This window comes from Cryptomeria japonica, chromosome 8 (assembly GCF_030272615.1).
Source record: "Cryptomeria japonica chromosome 8, Sugi_1.0, whole genome shotgun sequence".
In the NCBI taxonomy this organism is placed as follows: Eukaryota; Viridiplantae; Streptophyta; class Pinopsida; order Cupressales; family Cupressaceae; genus Cryptomeria; species Cryptomeria japonica.
The window spans coordinates 633,558,085-633,581,541 of record NC_081412.1 but is presented as its reverse complement, the minus strand read 5'-3'; the positions used below and the strand labels follow the sequence as shown (position 1 = coordinate 633,581,541).

At 37.1% G+C, this 23,457-nt stretch overlaps 1 protein-coding gene across 1 annotated transcript in view; it reads left to right on the top strand.

Moving 5' to 3' along the window:
- Nucleotides 1-19,468, top strand: part of LOC131857851 (receptor like protein 21-like) — a 29,906-nt gene extending 10,438 nt beyond the window's left edge. The window contains exon 5 of the mRNA XM_059210619.1: nt 19,213-19,468. Coding sequence (XP_059066602.1) covers nt 19,213-19,468 — 256 coding nt within the window. The remainder of the gene's footprint in view (nt 1-19,212) is intronic.
- Nucleotides 19,469-23,457: the final 3,989 nt, after the last annotated feature.

Below are 23,457 nucleotides of genomic sequence, written 5' to 3'. Positions count from 1 at the left end.
GAACTTGACATCTTTGAGAGTAGGATGGAGAGCATGACACTTGATAATAGCGAGTTAGATTTATAGTTTGGTTTAGCCACACGTTTAAGAATCATTCTTGTATTGCAAGAATCACCTTCAATAATGATGCATCGAAGCTCCTTTTCCCTTGCTACAATTAACCCATGATAGACTGTTGCCACTTCAGCCAGTCTCAAAGCTTGAGCACCAAAATTTTCCACACAAGAAAGGATGAGGTTGCCACATGAGTCTCTAATCACTTTTCCCCCTGTTGCTTGACCATGGTTACCACAAGAAGACCCGACGATATTCAGCTTCAGCCAACTAGTGTGAGGGATAGTATTAATAAGACATTAGTTTTTCATATTTTTGATTATATTTTTAGGATAATTTTAATTTATATTGATTTTAATATATATTCATTTATATTATAGATATTTTGAAGACTGACATTCTAAATATACACATATAATATAATTTTGTAATTGATAACTTACAATTTTTTGTAGCGATTAAAGAACTAGTTACTTTTCAAAATTTAGTGGCTCCAAAATTTTATCATTATTTTAAATATATTTCACCATCGCTAAACAATACAATCGTTCTCTTGAATAAATTCCTTGTGAATATATAATTTCTTACCTATTGAACTAAAATCTCTAAAATTTTATTATTGAATATTATTACACAACAAAATCATACTAGTTATAGTATTCTTTCAATTTTTAATTTAATTTTGATAAAATTCTATGCCTTATATCTTCTATGAGTCATGAAAGAAAGGATACTAAAGATCACAAAGCAAAACAAGGGTCACTAAGTAATTCTAAGTATCACAAGAAGGAAAGTATGAGCAGAGTGTATGCCCCCATGTTAAAGTGATTGCACGCACCTTATTGGGAGTGATTGCTTTAACGTAGGATACACCTAAGAGAGATAAAAGAGGGAAAACATTATCGCAAGTATTTAGCTCCCAATTGAGGTATAAAACCAAGGATAATGAAGAGAAAATACAAGGTAGTATTGCTTTTCTTGGGGTCAGTATGTTGTATAATAACTCATGTATATCATATTTGTATGTGCATATAATAATCTTCATTCCCCAAAGTATGACACTACCGTAGAAGAAAAGGAAGAGAGGATGTCTTTTGAGTCAACATGAAAGAGACCAAGAGAAGATCTCAATGCTTTATATCATGTCCAAGTAGACATTAAGGGAACAATAGAATAACAGGGGTACACAATCGAAGAATGGTCACAAAAAAAAAAAGAGAGGAGAGAGAGAGATCTACAGTGCTAATATCGCTAATATAGAACAACATCCGCCTCTCAATCTTTCTCATCACTATTTTGGGAAGGCGAGCAACATGCTAGAGAAGCAACATCGAGCACATCAGATGGAGCTATCACAAGATCCAAACAAGGACTATGCTCATGTTGGAAGCCACTTTGTTCGATTCTAGGAGCTAGGATTAGGGTTTGTGAAAACTCATCCGATAAATGTTTGTCCACATCAACATACTCATAGTCACTATCAGAAGCATTAGGAGTTGTATTGCCATTATGAATAAAATTTTCACCCATTTCTTCATCAAAGTTTAAAGAAAGAGGAGCAAGAACATGAGTAGGAGTAAAACCATCATGTGTTTTATGCAACTTATGATTTGGAGATGTTGGTTGAACATCTTTCTTAGGAGAAAAGGGAATCATGTCAACTGTCAGAGTCTGAGGAGACTAAGTATTTTGAGGGATAGCTTCACAAGCTCGAACACGACGTATTTGTCATGCATTCTCTTGCATAATGATTCCGTCGAGTCTTAGTTGAAGTTTGAGAAGGAGGAGGAACATTTGAAGAAGTGGAAATGTTTCCCTGCATGATAGTCGAAGGTTTAGCTTGAGATCTTTTTGGTTGAACAATAGTTGAAGTAGGCCTCTTCTCTCGATAAGAGGAAGGAGATGTAACTGCACTATAGGAAGGAGAAATATTAGGTGTAGGAAGGAGACCAGATCCAACATGAGGAGGAGGTATAGGTCTAACTTTAGGAGGAATATTTTTGTTCTCCTTAAGAGAAGGTAAAGTCACATTCATAGGAGTAGGTGGACAATTTTCCTTAGGAGGGAGATTAGTTCTATTTGAGAGGGGAAGAACCTCTTCTTGAAGAATAATAGGAATGTCAAGTGTTGGCAATCTAGGTTGACTTAAGGATAAGATCATATCATTCTTCCATTTTTGATAAGATTGAAAAAGAGAACCACTCCTTGTTGGAAGAGATTGAAATTGTTTAGGCCAAAAGAGATCAATAGGAATACCGGTGCTTCTTTCGGATGGACGAAATAAGATATGGTTCATGGTTATTATTTCTCAATTGTGATGGAATTTAACACACTTGTGTATTGGAGAAGCAATATCCTTCATGGAAGATAGCCAAGGATAGCCCAAATTCACACAGAATTTCTCAAAAGAAGGTATGATAACAAAGTCAACATCCATGGATTTAGCATGAACTGCAACAGGAATAGTGATAGAACCAATGGTAGGACAAGAGAAGCCATCAAATAACTTCACCACAAAATTATAAGAATCATATATAGGCTTATGAAATCATAAAGTAAAAAGATACTCTTCAGTTATGACATTAACCATGCAAGAGGGATCAAGCAGGGCCCCATGGCAAGGGATATCCTTAACCTTCACAACTATGTATAAAGGACCATCCGGTTCTCTAATGGTCTTGCTAGGGTCAAATGTAATACATGGATCCTTAGGCAAATCTTATGTTACTACCATATTAACCAAGTTTGGAGCCATACAGACGAATTCCTCAGAAGTGAGAGAATTAGGCACAATATCAATAATGTTATAGGTATCAGATGGCAAGGGATCAGTGAAAATCTTAAGATTTCGATTAGGAGGAGAAACTAATTTATTCCCTTTATCATTCACACCAGCCACAAATATAGTATTATTATAAATCAAGTCTTGAACCTTCTTTTTCAATGCAAAACATTTCTCAGTATCATGACCAAGTTGATGATAAAATTGGCAAAAGGAATTGTTATCAAAATAAGGAGATGCAAGTTTGGAATGATCAATTTCTTTTATAGGGGGAAGTTTGATAACATTTATATGCAACAAATGAGACATATTACTATCTAAAGATTCATTCAAAGGAGTAAATGGTCTTTCTCTTTGGAAAAATTTAGGAATAGAAGGCACACCTGTTGTTGGATTCACATGGTTGTTGTTGATTGGATCATTGAATTCGATGAAGATTTTTGTTGGTTTGAACTTTGCAAACGGTTGCTGAGCACTCTCCCCCTTATCACTCAGAGCCATAGGAGTGGATTGCTCCATTTGACTCACAACCAGTTCATAATTATGGAGTGTTGAGAACAACTACGGAAATGAAGTAGACTCAGATAAAATAAGCTTTTCCCTGATATCTTTTTGTCAATTAGAAATGAAAATTCTTTGAATATCATTATTAGGTACATGAAAAGAAATTTCAGCACACAAATGCTTATATCTACCAATGAAATCAGTCCCTTTTTCTTTAACACCTTGTTTACAATGCATTAAATCAATCAAAGTGATTTTAGGACCAATGTTGTTTTAAAATTGTTGGATGAAAGCATTTGCCAATTGTTGAAAAGAAGTGATAGAATAAGGAGGCAAAGAGAAATACCATTGTAAAGCCTTATCTCTTAGTGTTCTTGTAAACAGTTTTGCAAGCAATCATTGATCATAAGCAAAATCAGTACACAAGGTTTGAAATGTTTTGAGATGCGTTATAGGATCACCTTTTCCATTATAGAGTTCCAATTGAGGGATCTCAATATCAAGAGAAAGTTGGCTCGCAACATGAAAGGCGGGCACACTAAACTTGGATTGACTCATAAAAGAAATTTGTTGTTGTAAGGAAGACACAGTTTGAGCAAGATTATTAAGTGTCATCTCAGTAGAAGAATTAATATTAGACATAAGTGATTGAGAAGGTGGTGTGATGTTATTGAAAGAAGGCATGGGCTGAGAATAAGGTGGTGGGTCATTATGATAAGTAGGCATTAGTGATGATTGTGTAGGAAAAGGAACACTTAAAGGAGAAATAAAATTGTTGAAGAAATTTCCCCCTTATGTCACACTGATTGATTAAGGAATAATAGGAACACTCATGGAAGACATAGGTAATGATGGAGGATTAAATGAAAAAGAGAGATTGTCCCATGACCTATAGTTGTAGGAATGACATTTTGAGTTGAAGTAGCCATGATGTTGGATGTAAAAGTAGGAATACTAGTCATAAGATTAGTCAAAGGAATAGAGAAATTGACTTGTGTTGAAGGTTGTGAATAACCTATGGTTTCAACACAACTCTTGATAGGCATGGCATTAGAATCAACAATATGTACAATGCCATGCATTATATAAATTCTATTCTTATCACTTTGAAGCATGCGTTTAAGACCTTCAATTTATGGAAGAGATTCACTATTAGGGTAATCTTGGAACATCCATTGTTGAAAGCTGTGAAATTGATTGTCCAATATAGAAAGTTGATCTAAAGAAACCCTAGTTAAGACTTTTTCTTCATCATGAGATCCATTAATAGGCAAATGATTAGGATGAGAAGAATTAGCATGATCCTCATTAAAGAAGTCACTCAAATTAGGCTCCATCTCCTCGGTAATTAAACCTTGGGAAGCCTTAATTATAATGCTTCATCTAAGAGGAATAGGATAGGTAGGACTTATAGTGGTAAAACTCATGCACTAGAGGGAAAGTTTGAATTTTGAATTGTAGAACAAAGCTTACAAAACTGAGTAATGCAAAATTCAAGAAAATAATGATTACACAATTTGAACTTTGTTGGGGACACATGATGACACAATTTCCAAAATTGAAAGGAAATTGGAGATTTTTTAAAATTAGGGCCAAGGGAATACCACTTAATTTTAAAATTAGAATTTTTAAAATCAGGGCAGACAATAATTAACTTCTTAATTTTAAAAAATTCTTGAAAGTTGAAATGTTGAATTTTAAAGGTATTTCCAATTCTAGAAGGATCAAAAATCGATAAAATCAACCAATCTTTCAGATTTAGGCTATTAAATAGAGTCATAACAGTGTCCCAAGATTTCAGGAAAAAAATCGGGGACTGTGGTGGGAATGCACCTGGTCCGACCAACTTTTTACAAAATTTTCAGGGATGGATATTGCAAGTATTTTAAAGCCAACCCCCCAAAATTGGCAAATTTTATGATCTCTAGATGGGTGAAATGAAGGCACAAATATGAAAATAGGACCCCATTAGGATTTTGAAGAAAATGAGGAATTGAAGTGCAATTTTGAAAAGGGTCAATCCTAATGGATAGGGATACCTTGGAAAATGTTTATAAATCTGAATGTAATTGAAATTGATTTTAAATTCACACAAAATTCAACTAATTTTAAAAATTAGGGTTTGATGGCCTAACCACTTAATTTTGAAATTTGAATTTTGGGAAAAGGGGAGAAAATTGAAATTTTGAATTGTAGGATTGAAGACAAATCTGAGAACAATCAGGAATCTAAAAATTAAGTTTAAATCCAATTTTTGCGAAAGTTCAATATGATTTTTGAAAATTAGGGTTTTAGCAAATAACCTCTTAATTTTGTAAATTTTAATTGTAATTTGAAAAAGGCAATGAGGAAATTGAATTTGACAATCAAGACAATTTTCAGATCTAAAATAATCACAAACAATTTGTACAAATCACAGGTTCAATTTTAATTTTAAAAACTAGGGTTTTTAACAAATTAATCACTAAGGTTACAGAAAGTTAAAAACTTGTAAATGAAAAATATGCGATATTATTCAAAAGAAAGTATGCAAGACGTTGGGTTCACCAAAATGTAATGGTGGAAAATGGTGAATGATAGATCAAGAGGAAGACTACCCTTTCCCTCAAAGAGAGATGAGAGTTTCACTATTGATTATCCTTCAAACAATTTTCACCATTACATTTGGAAGAAGGAGATGATAATTCACTAGATTCAATCTATCCACATAAGATGGTAGATTGAATTCTGAATGAATTGGGGAATGTTAAGTTGATCCCCTCTTCCTTTTTTGAAATGGAAAGGAAGTGATAGAGTTATGTAGTGCAAAAGTGACAAAGAATCGATTATAACTTGAGATTAGGATATGGGATGAAGTTGTACACCTAGATTTGGCAACTTAAAATGTCGAGACGAAGTCACCCTGTGAATTTGAGGAAAATTTGCTCAAATCGTGGTGGGAATGTACACTATCCTCCAAAAAATCCATGAAACAAAAAGGGTTTTTCCACCTCAACAAATGGATCCCGAATCCGAAAGTACAACTGCACACCTACAACCTACACACAGAAAAGAGAGGAAAATGGGATGGGATTGGGGGTTTGCCTTTAGGTCAAACCCTAGTTTTGGAATTAACCAAGTAATGAAAGAAAGTACTTGCAAGTAGATGTAAATGAAAGATTGAATTGTAAATCACCTCAAGGGAGCTTGTAGTAGCAATTCTGATAGAAACTCTTGTGTGGAATTGAATGTTGAAATCAGTCTCCTCTTCAATGGTTGAATCCTTGACTTGAATGCAACACCTAGCCTTGAAGGGAGACTTGAGAATGCTCAATGCTGGAAAAGAATTCTTGAATGATTGAATTCTTGATCGCTTGTGAATTTCCCACTCATCCCACCTTATGCAAATGAGAGGAAGAATGCCCATTAAATACATGTTGGTAGGTTTGAATTTCATCATGGGCCAACATCGGGAGAGTTTTCCCGCTCATAGCACAACCCACAATGCATGCTCTAGGAAGGTCCTACCCCAAAATAGGGCACAAGAAAGGGAACCACACCCCTATCTTGGGAGGAAAAGGGTGCCACGCCCTTGTCCTAGGGGGGATAGGTGTGTCACGCCCCTATCCTACCCCTTTCTTTAGGGAAGAGTGCAGACAGAGTTATGCGGAGACCAAGAAAGAAATTATTTTCACAAACCAAGCAATCTCTAGTCTCCAATCAGGCTAGAGGATTCGAGTTCACATGCGTGAGGACCTTATTGTAGTCAAAAATTTCTAGGACCACAATTTTATGACACTATAGGTATATGATGGATATAGATGATGGTTGAAACATATGGCAATGGATGCATGTTATAATGTAAGTGACAATGGATATTATGATATGAATGTAGATTAAGGTACATTAAATAGGTTAAGGTGATAACCTAATCGAGAATATAAATACCTAGAAGTGGGATATTTGATCATGGATGAGAGCCTATGGTATAAGTCTATATTATATACTAGAAATGATATTATGTGGATGTAAAAGGTAAAGTGAGTGATCTAAGATATGGATATATATGAAGATGATATGTTAAAAGAGGATGCTATGATATGAATTTAGATGAGGATATGGTATGTGCATAAGCTATGATATAATCTATGAGGAAAATATATGGTTATGGTATGGCCAAAGGATGAAAAATATATGGATGATAGTAAAATAAAAGATATGTTTGCATATTTAGAGTGATATGAGACTCTGGATGTATTTGGAAAAATTGCATTATGCATGTAAATTTTTTTACGTGGACATATTTTAGATATCTATGATAAGGGATACTATAGTTATGAATGAACACATTAGTCTAAATTATGGTGGTAGATGCCAAACTAGGTTGCAGATGAGATGATGATGTGATAATAGTAGAAAATTAAACATTTACAAGAAGGAAATAATGTTAAGAATAATAATTTTATTATAAATTTCAAATGATATTGATGTGAAGAAAAATATTCTTTAGATATATTTAATAGGAAGTTAAAAAGAGGTAACCTTGTCTAATAAACCTATAGAACCTATAATTTCTTGATGCATTTTCTCATATTTCTCACATGTATTATCTAGAATTTTATCTTTTGCATACATGTCTACTATGAACTTTCTTCTACATCATTTACTAAAAATAACCCTTATTTTAACCTTTGATGGATGTCCATACCGGGTTCCAAGGATACCTACTTGGATACACTAGAGTTCATACAATAGAAGATACAAAATAGCTCATGTAACCTTTCCATCCTAGCCATATCCACTAATTGATATTATCCTAGTGTTGCCAAAATGTATGAGATATTGTATAGAATTAGAGGTTGTTTAAGAGTTGAAACTTGGCGACTAGTGCACTCTTTCTTTCATTCTCTTGGAAAACTTACCACTTTTATGGTTTCGATTATTCGCAAGTATGATATGCCCCTTAGCATTGAATGATCTCTTGAGAAGTATGTTTTCCTTCCTTGAGAGGATTTGTTCCATTAGGAAGGTATATTGCTTCACAATAATCACCATCAAAAGATGTGTAATGTTTTCCCCTTGTTCTCCTCACTTGCGGGGCAAGGATTTTCACTCCTTTCCCTTTCTTTCTTTCTCATTTATCATTATTTCCTTTAGGGGCTGCATTTTTTATATGTGATTATCATGTCTTACAATGGTATGCTTTTATAATTAATCCCCCTTGGGAAATATGCGATGATTTTTCTCTCTTCCTTTCAAAGATTACCACTTCTTGAGACATGTATTTTACATATACTAATGTCTTTCATTCCATGCATTTGTGAAAGTACATTGTGCATTTGATTATGTTTAATCTATCTCTTAAAGATTGTGTAAGCTCTTCTCATTGTCCCTACACTTGGGGGGTAATGATACCTCTCTCTCTTTCTCTACGGATCCACTTTTCCCTATTTTGTGGATGATGTGAGTTATATTACTTGATGTCATTCCTTGTGCAAAATTATTGGTGGTTTCCTCATGGGTTCTCTCTTATACAAGAGGTGTAAGTCCTTGACTACAACCTCTTTCACACTTGGTAATGTACATCTATGATAAATTCACCCATCCCTCTTGGGGCTAAAAGTGAGTCATCCCTCATTAAGAATCCCTTTCACCTAGGAATAGGAGGAAGGATTGCATTCTTGTTCTCTCCTTTTCTTTGTTCTAGATGATATTATATTTGTCTAAGACAACTCCTATTGGAGGGGGATGTCTTTTGAACAAATATCTCTTCTCCTCCAAGGATCTCCTTTATACTTATAGAAAGATATCTCTTTTCACCTATCCTATCCTTTCTTGAAGAGTATTCCCTCTCTTGTACGGTGGGAGATTCTTGGAACTAGAGGGCAGCCTCTTAGAGCAAGATGTCATCACTTTTCATTTCATGGATTTTTCGGAGGATTGTGTGCACTTTCAATAGGGTCCTGACGAATTTTCTCCTAATTTGCAGGGAAGATCTATATCAGTCTAAATATCTCAAATCCGTAGTTACAACGTGATCCAGAACTGGTAGCTCCTCATTTCACTTCTTTTATCTCCCTTTCCTGCATAGTCATCAAATCAACTTTCCCATTTACAAAAGAGGGAAAATCACACTTCAACCCTTGCAATCCACTTGGTATTCACATCCTTACTCCCTTTGGATTTGAATCAAGTGGATTCAAGCCCCTCTTTTGAATGTAAATTTCTCCCAAGTGAAAATCATCCTAGTGACTTCCTTTCTCTCTCCTAGGTGGGGAGTCACTAGGGTTCAATTTTCCACTTTACAACTACAAAATTGCGATATTTTATAATGCATTTTTTTAAAAAAATTCTCTATGGGGGCATGAACCCTAAAATCTAATTGGAGGATCTTTGGGTGGCGACAATAGTGGTGTGTAAGTGGCCCCACACCCCTTATTAGGTACAAATATCCAAATGTGTCTAAATAAGACTATTTCTCAGTGAATGCATCTTCCTTGATGGAAATTAAAAACAATTTTAGGAGTAATTATCTACATAGGATTTATAAGGTTGATGGAACCTAATTCCTAATAGATAAGACATATATATGCTGAATTACTAAACCTTTGACCATTAAATTCACTTGGATTTATTTTATTTATTTCAACATTTACCTTTTGGACCTTTATTCAAATACAAATCACTAATTGAAACATGGTGAAATTGAGAGAACTATCTTTGAAAAAATATTCTATAGCATCATTATAATTATGTAATATGATTAGATTTTATAAAATTGCATGAAATAGATTGTGTTTTGTCAATAACAATTGAAGCCAGGTAAATTGTATTAGAATTGTTAAAAACCCAATCAACTTACAATGATTCTTTGTATGGATTCTTTCTTTCATGCATGTCATATTGTCATGATGTTAAATGCAACCTAAATTAACAATTATAAAAGTCATAATGTACACTTTACTTGATAAACTTCTCATCTATGATACCATTCAAATTTATTGATATTTCAATTAATGATTTATTGTTCTAACTTTCTAGATCCCTATATGTAAAAGAAATCAATAATGACCATGTATTTATTTCATATAATTAATTTTATTTCTTTTTCAATAATATATTTCATTACAAGTCAATATACCATATTATAATATAAAATATTTCTAATGTCCTCTATAAAGTGAAAGTTGACTTAAATATTTAACAATCAACGATTATATTAGAAGTAACATGACCAAAGATTTTCAGAGGAAAACTAAAGTATTTTTTCAAAATCAACGGTGAAAGAGGTAGCCGTAATTGTCAAATAGATGATAATCCATTGGGTGATGCATTTGTCACGCTCATCGAGATTTTCCTTGTTCAACATGGTAAACGACTAGTTGATTTAACCAGTGAATGCAAATTGAATGTCCAAATGCATATTCGAAAGGTTTTCAAGGTAGCAACTTAAAGCATTCAAAGTCGAATCAAACCGCAAGTATTCATTTTCAGTCATTTATGGCCACCTAATTTAGACTTTCTCTCTAGTGATCCTTTTCGGAAAAACCAAAAGGTCATATAATTGAACTAGAAAATACAATTGTATTTCAAATATTTTTCAGGTAGCCACTTAAAAAATTAAGAGTCAAATCAAATCATGAGTTATCATTTTCAGTCATTGATGGCCACCTAATATAGATTGATTTCCTTGTGAGCGACTCTTCCTAACAAATTAAAGTCAATTAATTGACTTATAATTATTATAAATTAGATTTGTACTACAAACATTTGTGAGGTAGGGACTTGAAGCATTTAGAGCCAAACCAAACTGTGAGTATTCATTTTCAGTCATTGTTAGCCACCTAACATAGACTCACTTTCTTTTGGTCGACTCTTCCCAAAATATTAAAATCACTTAATTGACATAAAAAATAGAATAAATTAGAATTGTATTAAATAGATCTTTTGTGAATTTACATAATGTGAACATTATTTTTGTAAAGCGAAAAATCGAACCCTAGTTGCTCTCCCCTCTTCCAACTCCAAGGAGAGAGAAGGGAGGTTACTAGGATTGACGGTTTTCACTTAGGGAAGACTTTACATTCAAAAGAGGGGTTAAAACCCACAAGATCCAATCCCACAGAATGCAAGATTGGATTCTAAATGAGTTTCAAGGGTTAAGACAGCAAGGCTACCCTCTTTTGTAAAGAATGTAGATAGAATGATTAAGTTAGGAATGCATAGAAAAGTGAGAAAGATTTGCTTATAAATTGAGATAGGGATATAGGATGAAGTTGCGGACCTAGAATTAGTAGTGAAATGTCGAGACGGCGCAGTCCTACAAATTTGAGCAAAATTTGATGGGACGATGGCACCCGACGTGCACACGGTCCTCCGAAAAATCCGCGAAACGAAGGGGGATCTGTTCGTCTCTGTACAAGGATTCCAGATCTTCAATTTCAGCCGCGTACCTGCAACCTACACACAGAAAAGCAAAGACGATTGGGGGGTTAGGGATTAGGGGTTTGCCCTTAGGTCAAACCCCAGTTTTGGAATTAACCAAGAAATGAGAAATGCTGTAAATGTAAATGATTGTAAAACAAGTACTAGTACCTTGTTGTAAGAATGTTTGTATTCTTACATGCGAAGGTGTAGATGTTGTTGTTTGTTGTATGTTGTATGTTGTAGTATGTGATCTCCTCTTCAATGGTTGAATCTTGTCTTGAATGCAACACTTAGCCTTGAATGGAGACTTAGAATGATTAATTGCTTGAAGGAATGCTTGAATGCTTGAATGCTTGAATGTTTGAATATCGTTTCCACCTTTTTCCATCTTTTAAAATGAGAGAGGAAATGCAGTTTATATACTTGTCAATTAGGGCCAGGGACCAGGGTGCTGGGCGCCATGGTCCTGGGGGACCAGGGCACTGGGCGCTCTGGTCCCACCTCCCGGGATAGCAGGGTGCAAGGAGGGATCAGGCAGGGTGCTGGAAAAATGCAGTTTTTGATGTCGTGGACAAGTTTCGGGGTCTCCATTTAGGTTCCATGTTGCGTCGCTATTGTGAAGACCCAAATGCAGTCAAAATTGCAAGTGTCACAATTTTAGGACACTACATTTAGCCCCCACTTTAGCGGGAGTATCAGCGTACGCTCATACTTCCGGTAAAGTACAAGGAAACAACATTGAAAGACTTTCACCATGTCAAGGAGGCAAGACACACCAAGCCCCCAGTGGACTAAGGATCTTACGACTTCGATTGACAAAGTAAAAGGGAAGATCACGAGGGAGAACCATGACTGTCAGTAGTAAGGTTCCCTCACTATGAGTCATGCAAGAGAAATACTAAAAATTTTCAAGGCAAAGCTAAGTTCGCCAAGAAATTTTCAAGTATTCCTGAAGGGATAGATGGGGTGTATGCCCCCCTACGTTAAAGCGATCGCACATGCCTCAACAGGGGTGATTGCTTTAAGGTAGTGATACACAAAATGAGAAGGGAAAGGAGCACGTTATCACAAAGATTTAGCCCCCAAGTATGAGATAAACCAAGGATAATTATGTATTTATGCATAATTGTTCTTCATTCCCCAATCAAGGAAGGTCACCTAGAAGAAGGGAACACATGTGTCTTTTGAGTCAACATGAGAGAGACCAAAAGAGATCTTAATGCTTTGCATCGTCCTCAAGTAGACAACACTAAGGACAACAAATAGAAGAATGAGAATAACACATGGAAGAAGTAACAAAAGAGAGGAGGAGAGAGTCTGCTATGCTAATGAAACTAGTCTAGCACGTCATCTACCCCTCGATCTTGCTGATCAATGTTTTGGGAAGGCAGGGAACACGCTAGAGGAGGAACATCCAACACAGCAGATGGAGCTATCACAAGATCCAAACAAGGGCTATGTTCATGTTCCAAGCCACGTTGTTCTTGTCTAGGAGCTAGGATAAGTGCTTTAGAAAATTCGTTAGATAGATGGTTATCAATATCAACAAGTTCATATTCACTATCAGAAGCAAGAGAAGTAACATTTTCATCATGAATAACATTTTCATCTATATCATCATCAAGATTTATAAAAATAGGATCTTTAACTCACACAGGATCAAGACCATCATGTATCTTATGTTTAGGATATTTTGGCTCAATTTCCGGCTGAGGAGAAAATGGAATAATGCTTGTTGAAGGTGTTTATGGAGATTGTAAAGTTTGAGAAGTAGCTGCCTGAGCTCTAAGATGACGCTTTCATCGACGTTCACGCGCAGAACGATTTCGTCTAGTCTTAGTAGGAAGTGGAGAAGATTTAGGAAGAGGAATGTTCTCATCCTTATCACTTGGGTGTTTGGGTTGTGGTCTCTTAGGCTGGATAATAGGAGAAGAGGATGGTCTCTTCTCTCTATAAAAGGATGGAGGAGGAACTGCTCCATATAAAGGAAGAATTTTTGGTTTAGGAAGGAGACCAAGTCCATCATGACGAGGAGGTATAGGTCTACTTTTAGAAGGTTTATTAGACATAGACATAATCACATCCATAGGAATGGGTTGGGAATCTTCTTGAGAAAAGACATTAGTTTTATCTTTCAAAGGAAGAACTTCCTTCTCAAGAACGATAGGAATATCAAGTTTGGGTGTTCTACGTTCACTTAGAGATATGATCATATCTATTTTCCACTTTTGATAAGATTTGAAAAGATGATCACTTCGTGGAGGAAGAGATTGGAATTGTTTAGGCCAAAAATATTCAATAGGAATGCTAGAGGTTCTTTCAGCTGGTTTAAAGAGACTATGATTGACAGTAACAACTTCACCATTATGGGGAAATTTCAAACACTTATGAATAGGAGAAGCAATAGCTTTCATGGAAGATAGCCAAGGATAGCCAAGCTTCACACGAAATTGTTCGGATGAAGGAATAATAGCAAAGTTTACATCAAGGGATTTGTTATGGACCTCAATAGGTAATGTAATAGAACCAATTGTAGGAGAAGAAAATGCATCAAATAATTTCACAATCACATCTGTTTTGTCATAGATCACTTGATTCAATTGCAAAGTAAAAAGAAATTCTTCAGTAATAACATTAACCATGCACGAAGGATCAATAAGCACTCCACGGCAAGGTGTATTCTTGACTTTTGCAACTATGTATAAAGGACCATCAGGTGCCCTGATAGTTTCACTAGAATCAAATGTGATGGAAGGTTCTTTAGGGTTTTCTTGCTGCTCTACAAAGTTAGTCACATTCGGAGTCATAGACACAAGACCATCAGATGAGAAAGAAGAATCATTAGCCTTAATCGCATTAGAGGTATGAGAAGGTAATGGATCAGTAAAAATCTGAAGATTTTGGTTAGGAGGAGCTACAGATGTATTGCCTTTATCATTCACTCCAAAAACAGAGATAGTATTATTATCAATCAAATCTTGAATTTAACCCTTTAAAGCAAAAAAATTTTCAGTATCATGCCCAGGTTGACGATGAAATTGACAAAAAGATTTGTTATCAAAATAGGGTGAATTAATCTTTGCAGGATCTATTTGCTTTATAGGAGGAAGAGTAAGCACATTTTGTTCCAATAGCTTATTCATAATACTATGCAATGATTCATTCAAAGGAGTATACTTTCTTTCTTTCTTGAAAAAATTAGAAATAGGAGGCACACCTGATGCTGCATTCACATTGTTGTTGATGATGTTTTCATTGAATTCAATGGACTCTCTGTTCGGTTTAAACTTCCCAAATGGTTGTTGACTACTATCACCCTTATCACTCGGAGCCATAGGATGTGATTGTTCCATTTGACTCACAGTCAGTTGATAATTGTGAAGAGTTGCACACAACTGTTGGAAAGAAGTAAACTCAGAAAATAGGAGTTTGTCTCGAATATCTTTTTGTAAATTGGAAATAAAGATTCTTTGAATATCATTGTCAGGCACTGGAAAAGAAATTTGACCATACAAATGCTTATATCTACCAATGAAATCAGTCACTTTTTCTTTAACACCTTGTTTACAATGCATTAAATCAATCAAAGTAACTTTAGGACTTATATTGTTTTGAAATTGTTGAATAAAAGCATTTGCAAGTTGTTCGAAAGAAGTAATAGAATAAGAAGGCAACAAGCAATACCATTGTAGGGCTTTATCTCTTAATGTCCTAGTAAACAGTTTCGCAAGCAACCTTTGGTCATAAGCAAAATAAGTACATATTGTTTGAAAAGTCTTAACATGTGTTAGAGGATCACCTTTACCATTATAAAGCTCCAAATGCAGGATTTCAACATGTTTAGGAGGGATAGCTCGAACAATGTCAAGAGAAAGTGGTCTCACAACATCAAATGTGGGCACACTAAACTTAGATTGATTCATAGAGGCAATTTGTTGCTATAAAGAAGAGACAGTTTGTGCAAGATTGTTAATGGTCACTTCAGTCAAAGAGTTCATATTAGATGCGTTAGATTGAGATGGAGGTGTTATGTTATTGAAAGAAGGTAAAGAGTAAGGTGGCGGGACACTATGATAGTTAGTCATAGGAGATGATTGGAAAGGAGGAACACTACAAGGAGGAATGGAATGATTAAATGAATTGCCCCCTTGCATCATGTTCATTTGTGGAGATATAATAGGAACACTCATTGAAGGAATGAATGAAGAATTTGGATTAAATAAAGGAAGAGGGTTAATCGAAGAGGAAGGATTGCCCCCATGACTGGTAATCATAGGGGGAATGTCTTGTATTGAAGTAGCCATTATGTTTGATGTAAAGGTAGGTATGCTAGCAATAGAAGTTGTCAAAGGAATTGAATGATTGACTTGAGTGGAAGGTTGTGTATAACCTAAAGTTTCAGCACAACTCTTCATAGGCATCACATTCAAATCCACAATGTGTGCAATACCAAGCAAAATATCAATTCCATTCTTATCACTTTGAACCATACATTTTAGACCCTCAATTAATGAAAGAGCTTGACTATCGGGGTATTCTTGAGACATCCATTGTCGAAAATCATCAAATTGATTATCCAATTTCGAAAGTTGTTCTATAGAAACCTCATGGAGAGCTTCTTCATCATTAGGAGGATTAGAGGAATTACCCATGTCCTCATTAAAAAGGCTATTCAAATTAGGTTCCATCTCCTCAATAATTAAACCTTGGAAAGACTTAATTCTAAGGCTTCATCTAACGGGAATGGTGTAAGTAGGGCTTATTGTTGTAAAATTCATGCACTAGAGAGGGAGAGAAGATTTTGAATTTAGAGGTAGCAAATTTTAATAAAATTAGCCAATCTCCTAGATTTAGGCTATTAAATGCAATCACGACAATCTCCCAAAATTTTGGAAAAAATGTTAGGGACCGTGGCGCTGAGGGTGCACACGGTCCTCGCAAATTTTTTCAAAATTTGCAGGGATCAAAGTTATGATGATTTTAGAGATAATTTGAAAAAATTGAGTGATTTTACGATCTGTAGATAGGCCAAATTAAAGTTGCAATCTCAAAATTGAACCCTACCAAGATTGTCGAAAAATGCAAAATTTGAATTTTGAAAAAGAGAGGGAAACTGAAATTTTGAATTTTATGATTTTAGAGGGAATACCAAAAGCAATGCAAGTTTTGAATTCTAAAAGTTGACTCAATTTCATGCAAAATTCAATTTTGAAAATGGAAATCAAAGTTGTTGTAATTAAGCACTTAATTTCAAAAGTCACAAATTGCAAGAATTTGAATAAAGCACTAAAATTTTGAATGAACACCAACACACTTTTCAGATTTAGAATAGTAAGAAACACAATTTCGACATGAATTTCAATTTCAACAATTTTTGAATGATTAGAAGCCTTAACCCAAGCAACCACAAGACCAACTTTGACCTTAATTTTGAAAGTGTTAGAATTGATAAAATCAGCCAAAATTCCAGATTTTAGCAGAAAAATACAGTAAGATCTAACTCCCGAAATTTCAGAAAAAATGTCAGGGATGATGGTGCTCGGAGTGCACACGGTCCTCGCAACTTTTTTCCAAATTTTCAGGGATGAAAGATTTTATGATTTTGTTGTGGAATCCAAAGTTACAGCTGATTTGGAGATGTTTTGATCAGTCAAATTATCAGTCAAAGGTTGAATCAAGAGGGCTTTAAAAATTAGGTTTTGACACTTAACCACTTAATTTTCAGAATTAAAGCACAAATATGAATTGATAATTTGCAATAGAAGGGTAGATCTAAAACAAGCATTAATAATTAAACATTTCGCAAGCTCAATTACTAAAAAGAAAATTTAGGGTTTTTATGCAATCAACCTCTAAAATTTTGCAAAAGATCAAACATGGAAATGTAATTAAGGAATCCAATTTTCAGATCTAACCATGAATAATCAGAAAGGATGTTCACGTCGGGTTCACCAAAATGTAAAGCGGAAAATCGAACCCTAGTTGCTCTCCCCTCTTCCAACTCCAAGGAGAGAGAAGGGAGGTTACTAGGATTGACAGTTTTCACTTAGGGGAGACTTTACATTCAAAAGAGGGGTTGAAACCTACAAGATCCAATCCCACATAATGCAAGATTGGATTCTAAATGAGTTTCAAGGGTTAGGACAGCAAGGCTACCCTCTTTTGTAAAGAATGTAGATAGAATGATTAAGTTAGGAATGCATAGAAAAGTGAGAAAGATTCTCTTATAAACTGAGATAGGGATATAGGATGAAGCTGTGGACCTGGAATTAACAATGAAATGTCGAGATGGCGTTGTCCTGCAAATTTGAGCAAAAGTTGATGGGACGATGGCACCCGACGTGCACACGGTCCTCCAAAAAATCCACGAAATGAAGGGGGATCTATTCATCTCTGTACAAGGATTCCAGATCTTCAATTTCAGCCATGTACCTGCAACCTACACACAGAAAAGCGAAGATGATTGGGGGGTTAGGGATTAGGGGTTTGCCCTTAGGTCAAATCCTGGTTTTGGAATTAACCAAGAAATGAGAAATGCTGTAAATGTAAATGATTGTAAAACAAGTACTAGTACCTTGTTGTAAGAATGTTTGTATTCTTACATGCGAAGGTGTAGATGTTGTTGTTTGTTATATGTTGTATGTTGTAGTATGTGATCTCCTCTTCAATGGTTGAATCCTTGTCTTGAATGCAACACTTAGCCTTGAATGGAGACTTAGAATGATTAATTGCTTGAAGGAATGCTTGAATGCTTGAATGCTTGAATGTTTGAATATCGTTTCCACCTTTTTCCATCTTTTAAAATGAGAGAAGAAATGTAGTTTATATACTTGTCAATTAAGGTTGATAGACTGATTTTTTCGACCTTAGGCCGACCAGGAAAGATTATTTTCCAAATTGCAAACATAAAGACCTGAGGTCCCATAGGAGACCGGGCCCAAAAATAGGGCCAGGGATCAGGGCACTGGGCGCCATGGTCCTGGGGGACCAGGGCACTGGGCGCTCTGGTCCCACCTCCCGGGACAGCAGGGTGCAAGGAGGGATCAGGCAGGGTGCTGGAAAAATGTAGTTTTTGATGTCGTGGACAAGTTTCGGGGTCTCCATTCAGGTTTCGTGTTGCGTCACCATCGTGAAGACCCAAATGCAGTCGAAATTGCAAGCGTCACAATTTTAGGACGCTACAATTTTAAATTATTATAAATGTTTATAAGAAAATATTTAAGATTAAAATATTATTCAAAATATATGTAATCAATTAAAAATATTTTCAAATATTTTTTAATATTTCTTTGTAACCTTTTATTTAAAAGTCAATTAATAATTACTAATTCAAGATATATATATATATTTAAGGAAAAAAATATTAAACATTCAAAAAATAAAATTAAATAGTTAATAAATTAAGATATTTATAAGACAATAATTTTATTACAATATTGATTTCTCTAAGGATGGCCTTCATGCAGGTCTGCGCAGGAGGCCAAGCTAGGGTTTCGCGGCCCTAGCTCCCAGGCGATGTTGATGTGGGTTCGCGCGGGGGGGGGGAGTGTTGGGTGTCGAGGGAAGACGGAGGAGGAAGGAGTTGCTAGGGCTCGGTGGTGGCTGTGGGGGTGGTCGCCAGGAGGTGGGAGGGTTGAGCGGGGGTGGGGTTTTGCTGTTGTGGCCAAAGCTTTCCTGGGGGTTTGGGGTTTTAGGTGGGCCGATCCTTGGTGGTATGAGTGAGGGGAGGGACCTTGGGTGCTGAGCCCCGTGGGGAGACCTAGGAGTGTGGGCCTTCTACCGTTGTCCTTGTTTTTATTTTTTATTTTTGTGTGCCCTGATGGTGACTTTGGGTGGGGAAGCCTCGCAGGCGGTTCCAGCTATGGATTTCTGTGCTGCGGTGGGCTCAAAACACCCATTTCAGAATGTAAAGATGTTTAACAATAACCTATTCTCTTCTGATTCAGGCTCTGGGAGTGCTGGTAGCTCACGCATGGTGAAAATTAATGGTTGCCTGGAGAGATGTAGTTAGAGGCCAAAGTTGATCATCCCTCTTGAGATTATAGCTGATGACACTGAATACTTTTCAAATCACTTGCTATATTGCAAGTTCTTGGGAATGAGGGTTTCATTGCAGTTTTTGGAAAACTGGGCGTAGCGGACATGGGCACCGAAAGGGGAAATGGAGATTATGCTGCTGGCAAATAACTATTTCATGGTTATGTTCAACTGCATGGAGGATCGCAATAGGGTCTTTGAAGGAGGTCCGTATTTTTACAACCAGATGGGATTATTCATCAAACCTTGTCATGCAAGGTTTAATCCTTCAGAGGAGCTCCCAAATAGAGTTCCGGTGTGGGTTCAGCTACCACATCTTCCAATGGAATGCTATCGAGAGGATGTGCTATGGATGCTCGCTGCTCTGCTTGGGAGGCTAGTGGGATCCTCGTTGCAAACTCTGGGGAGAAAGGTAATGACCTTTGCACATATCTGTGTTGAAATAGATCTTAGTAAACCCTTGCCAGATGCTATAGATATGTGTGTAGGCTCTTATTCATGGGTTCAATAGCTAGATTATGAGACTTTACCATTTTGCTATCGTCTATATCATGAGTATGGTCATTTACAGCGTAAGTGTCCTAGATACAAACCAGTAGTGAGACAACCTTAGCAGTCAGAACTAAGCCTTGATAGGGCTGAGAAAGGGAAAGCTATCATGTCGGGTGTGGTAGAGGGTGCTGATGGTTTTGTCTCAGTTAAGACAAAGAATAGGAACATAGGACAAAAGAGACCCTTATAGGAGAGACGGGAGGAGGATACCTTTAACAGATTTGAGGCCCTAGATGACTTGAGCCATTAGGAAGTTAACCCAGGGTTTACCCCTCTAGATTAGGGTGCATCAGGAGGGGTGCTAGAAAGTGTGATGGAGGAATCTTCCCAGGCCTTGCTAGTGATTGGAAGCTAGCAGATGGAGATGGACTAGACAGTTGGGGCTCAGTTGGGCCTGGCTCCTGTTATTGAGGTGAACGTAGCTGAGGGGGCGGGTTCTCTAATAGCTTTCAAATTGGAACTGGTTGGGGAAAAAAGTAATAAGACAACCATTCACCTAGGTCTACATCAAAGAGATATTAAGAAAAGTGCTTCAGAGAAGAACTCAAAGGTTGGCAGAAAGAAGGATCTAGATAAGATCAAATTGATGGGTGAGAATTTGGTTGAGTTAGGGTCAGTGAAGACTTTGGATTCACACTTTTCCAACCCTCCTAAATGATTGTGCTCTGATGGAATGTAAGGGGCTTGAACAATGACCCTAGACAAAAAGTTGTTCGGGATATGATTAGGAATCACTCACCTAATGTCCTTTTCTTGCAAGAAACTAAACTTACTGTGGATAGTTGATGGGTCTCGTACCAAAGCTGTGGGGGCGAGGCGAGTGTCAGTGTGTTGGGGCAGCTGGTTCCTCGGGAGGGGTGGCCTGTCTTTAGAACCCTTTAAGGTTCTATCCTATCTAGTGGGTTGCCTCCAGATCCTCTTTATCTGGGGTACTGGCTAGTCTTGAGACTAGGGAATTCATCTTGTTTTTGAATATCTATGCTCCCACTGATTTTTAGGGTAAGTAAATCTTATGGTCACATGTGTTAGGTGTGCGAAGGTTGGCCCCTTTTCATCCTTGGATTATGGCAGGAGACTTCAATGCCATCCTAGAGTTGAGTGAAAAGAAGGGGGGCATAATGTGGTTGGAACCTTCTTCTTTCCTTTTCCAGGATAGTATCTCCTTGCTGCAGCTAGTTGACGTCAAGCCTAGCAATGGTTTGTTCACTTGGAACAACAGGAGGGTGGGAGAGAATTGGATTGTTGAACGATTGGATCATTTTTTGGTTTCCTATTTTTGGATTAGCAGGGGGTGGTCCACATGTTCTGAGATTCTTGACTGGAGAGGGTCGGATCACTGGCCCATCAAGCTAGTTTCATCTTCGGCTCGGGTTGCCCATTTGCCTTCATTCAAATTCCAACTTATGTGGCTTTGGGACATGTCGTTGCAGGTTCTTGTTGAGGACTGGTGGAGGAAAGGGAGACCAGCCTTTGGCACTGCCATGTACTCTTTTGCCAAGCAGCTGTAATTTGTTAAGCTTCAGCTTAAATAGTGGAACCGTCAAGGTTTCGGGAACATTTTTCATGAGAAGAAAGCTTCTCAAATTGCACTGAATGAGATCACCAGTAAAATTAGGGAGCATGGGTTGTATGAGGAACTGCTTAGAGAGGAAGACAGGGCTGTCAAGGTGGTTGAGGAATGGGAGCTTTGGGAAGAAATATATTGGAAGCAAAGAGCTCATATTGACTGGTTGAAGGAGGCAGACAAGAACACTGCTTTCTTCTTCAACTCAGTGAAAGCAAGAAGACACGAAAATTCCATTCCCGTATTGGTTAATGACAGAGGTGAGTAGTGCTTATCCTTGCAGGAGATGTCTAGGGAGTCTCTCTAGTTTTTCTAGTCCCTCTTTAGGGAGGACTCTCAGGGGGAAACAGTGGAGGAGAATCTAGTTCTGGATTGCATCCCTTCTCTTGTCTCGAGGGAGATGAATGAGCAGCTTTTGTGTCCTATCTTATTGGAAGAACTTGAGAGGATTGTCTTCCACATGAGGAAAGGAAAGGCTTCTAGACTGGATGGGTTCCTGGTTGAGTTCTTTCAAGAGTTCTGGGATATAATTAAGCTGGATTTATTGGAAGTAGTCCAGGAGTCCCAGAGGAATAAACAGATGCTTAGGGCATTGAAAGTGACCTTCATTGCCCTAATCCCCAAGTGTGAAGGGGCCGACCAGTTAGGCCAGTGCCACCCGATCTCCCTCTGCAATGTGATTTTTAAGATCATCTCTAATTTGATAGCAGATAGATTGAAGAAGTTCTTGGGGAATGTTATTTCTGAGGAGCAGAGTGGGTTCGTGGAAGGGCGCCAAATTCTAGATGGGGTGGTCATTGCTATGGAGACCATTCATTCTATGGCAACATCCAAGGAAAAAGCTATGTTTATCAAGCTGGATATGGCTAAGGCGTACAATAGAGTTCAGTGGTCCTTCCTTCAGAAGATCCTCCCTTCAGAAGATCCTCAGGGCTTTTGGTTTTGTGGAAGAGTGGATCCTCTGGGTTATGAGTTGTGTTGCGTCCACCTCTTTCTTTGTGCTCATCAATGGAGACCATATTCATCTATTTGGTGATTCTAGGGGTCTCCGCCAGGGAGATCCTCTCTCCCCTTATTTATTCATTCTTCTTGCTGAGGGTCTGGGGAGGTTGACTAAGCATAATGTGGGCTGGGGTTTTTTTCAGGGTTGGAGATGGGGGAATGACTTGCAGCCGCAGTCTCACCTGTAGTTTGTGGATGATACAAACCTGATGGGGCTTGCTCAGATCAATGAAGCTTCAAATCTGTGTAAGGTCCTAGATGTTTATCTTGCAGCATCTGGCCAGATGATCAATGAGGATAAATCTTCCATCCTCTTTTTTAAAACTCTTGAGTCTATTCAAAGGAGGATTGCTCTTATCTTGAGATTCCAAGTTGGCTCCCTGCCCCAGACGTATTTGGGTATTCCTATTTCTCCTAGAAACCCCTCTAGGGAGTCGTGGCAAGGGATCTTGGATAAATTCTGCTCCAAGGTTGAACACTGGACTCATAGATGGTTATCCTTTGTGGGGAGGGTTCTACTAATTGAGTCGGTGGTTCAAGCTTTGCCGACCTATCG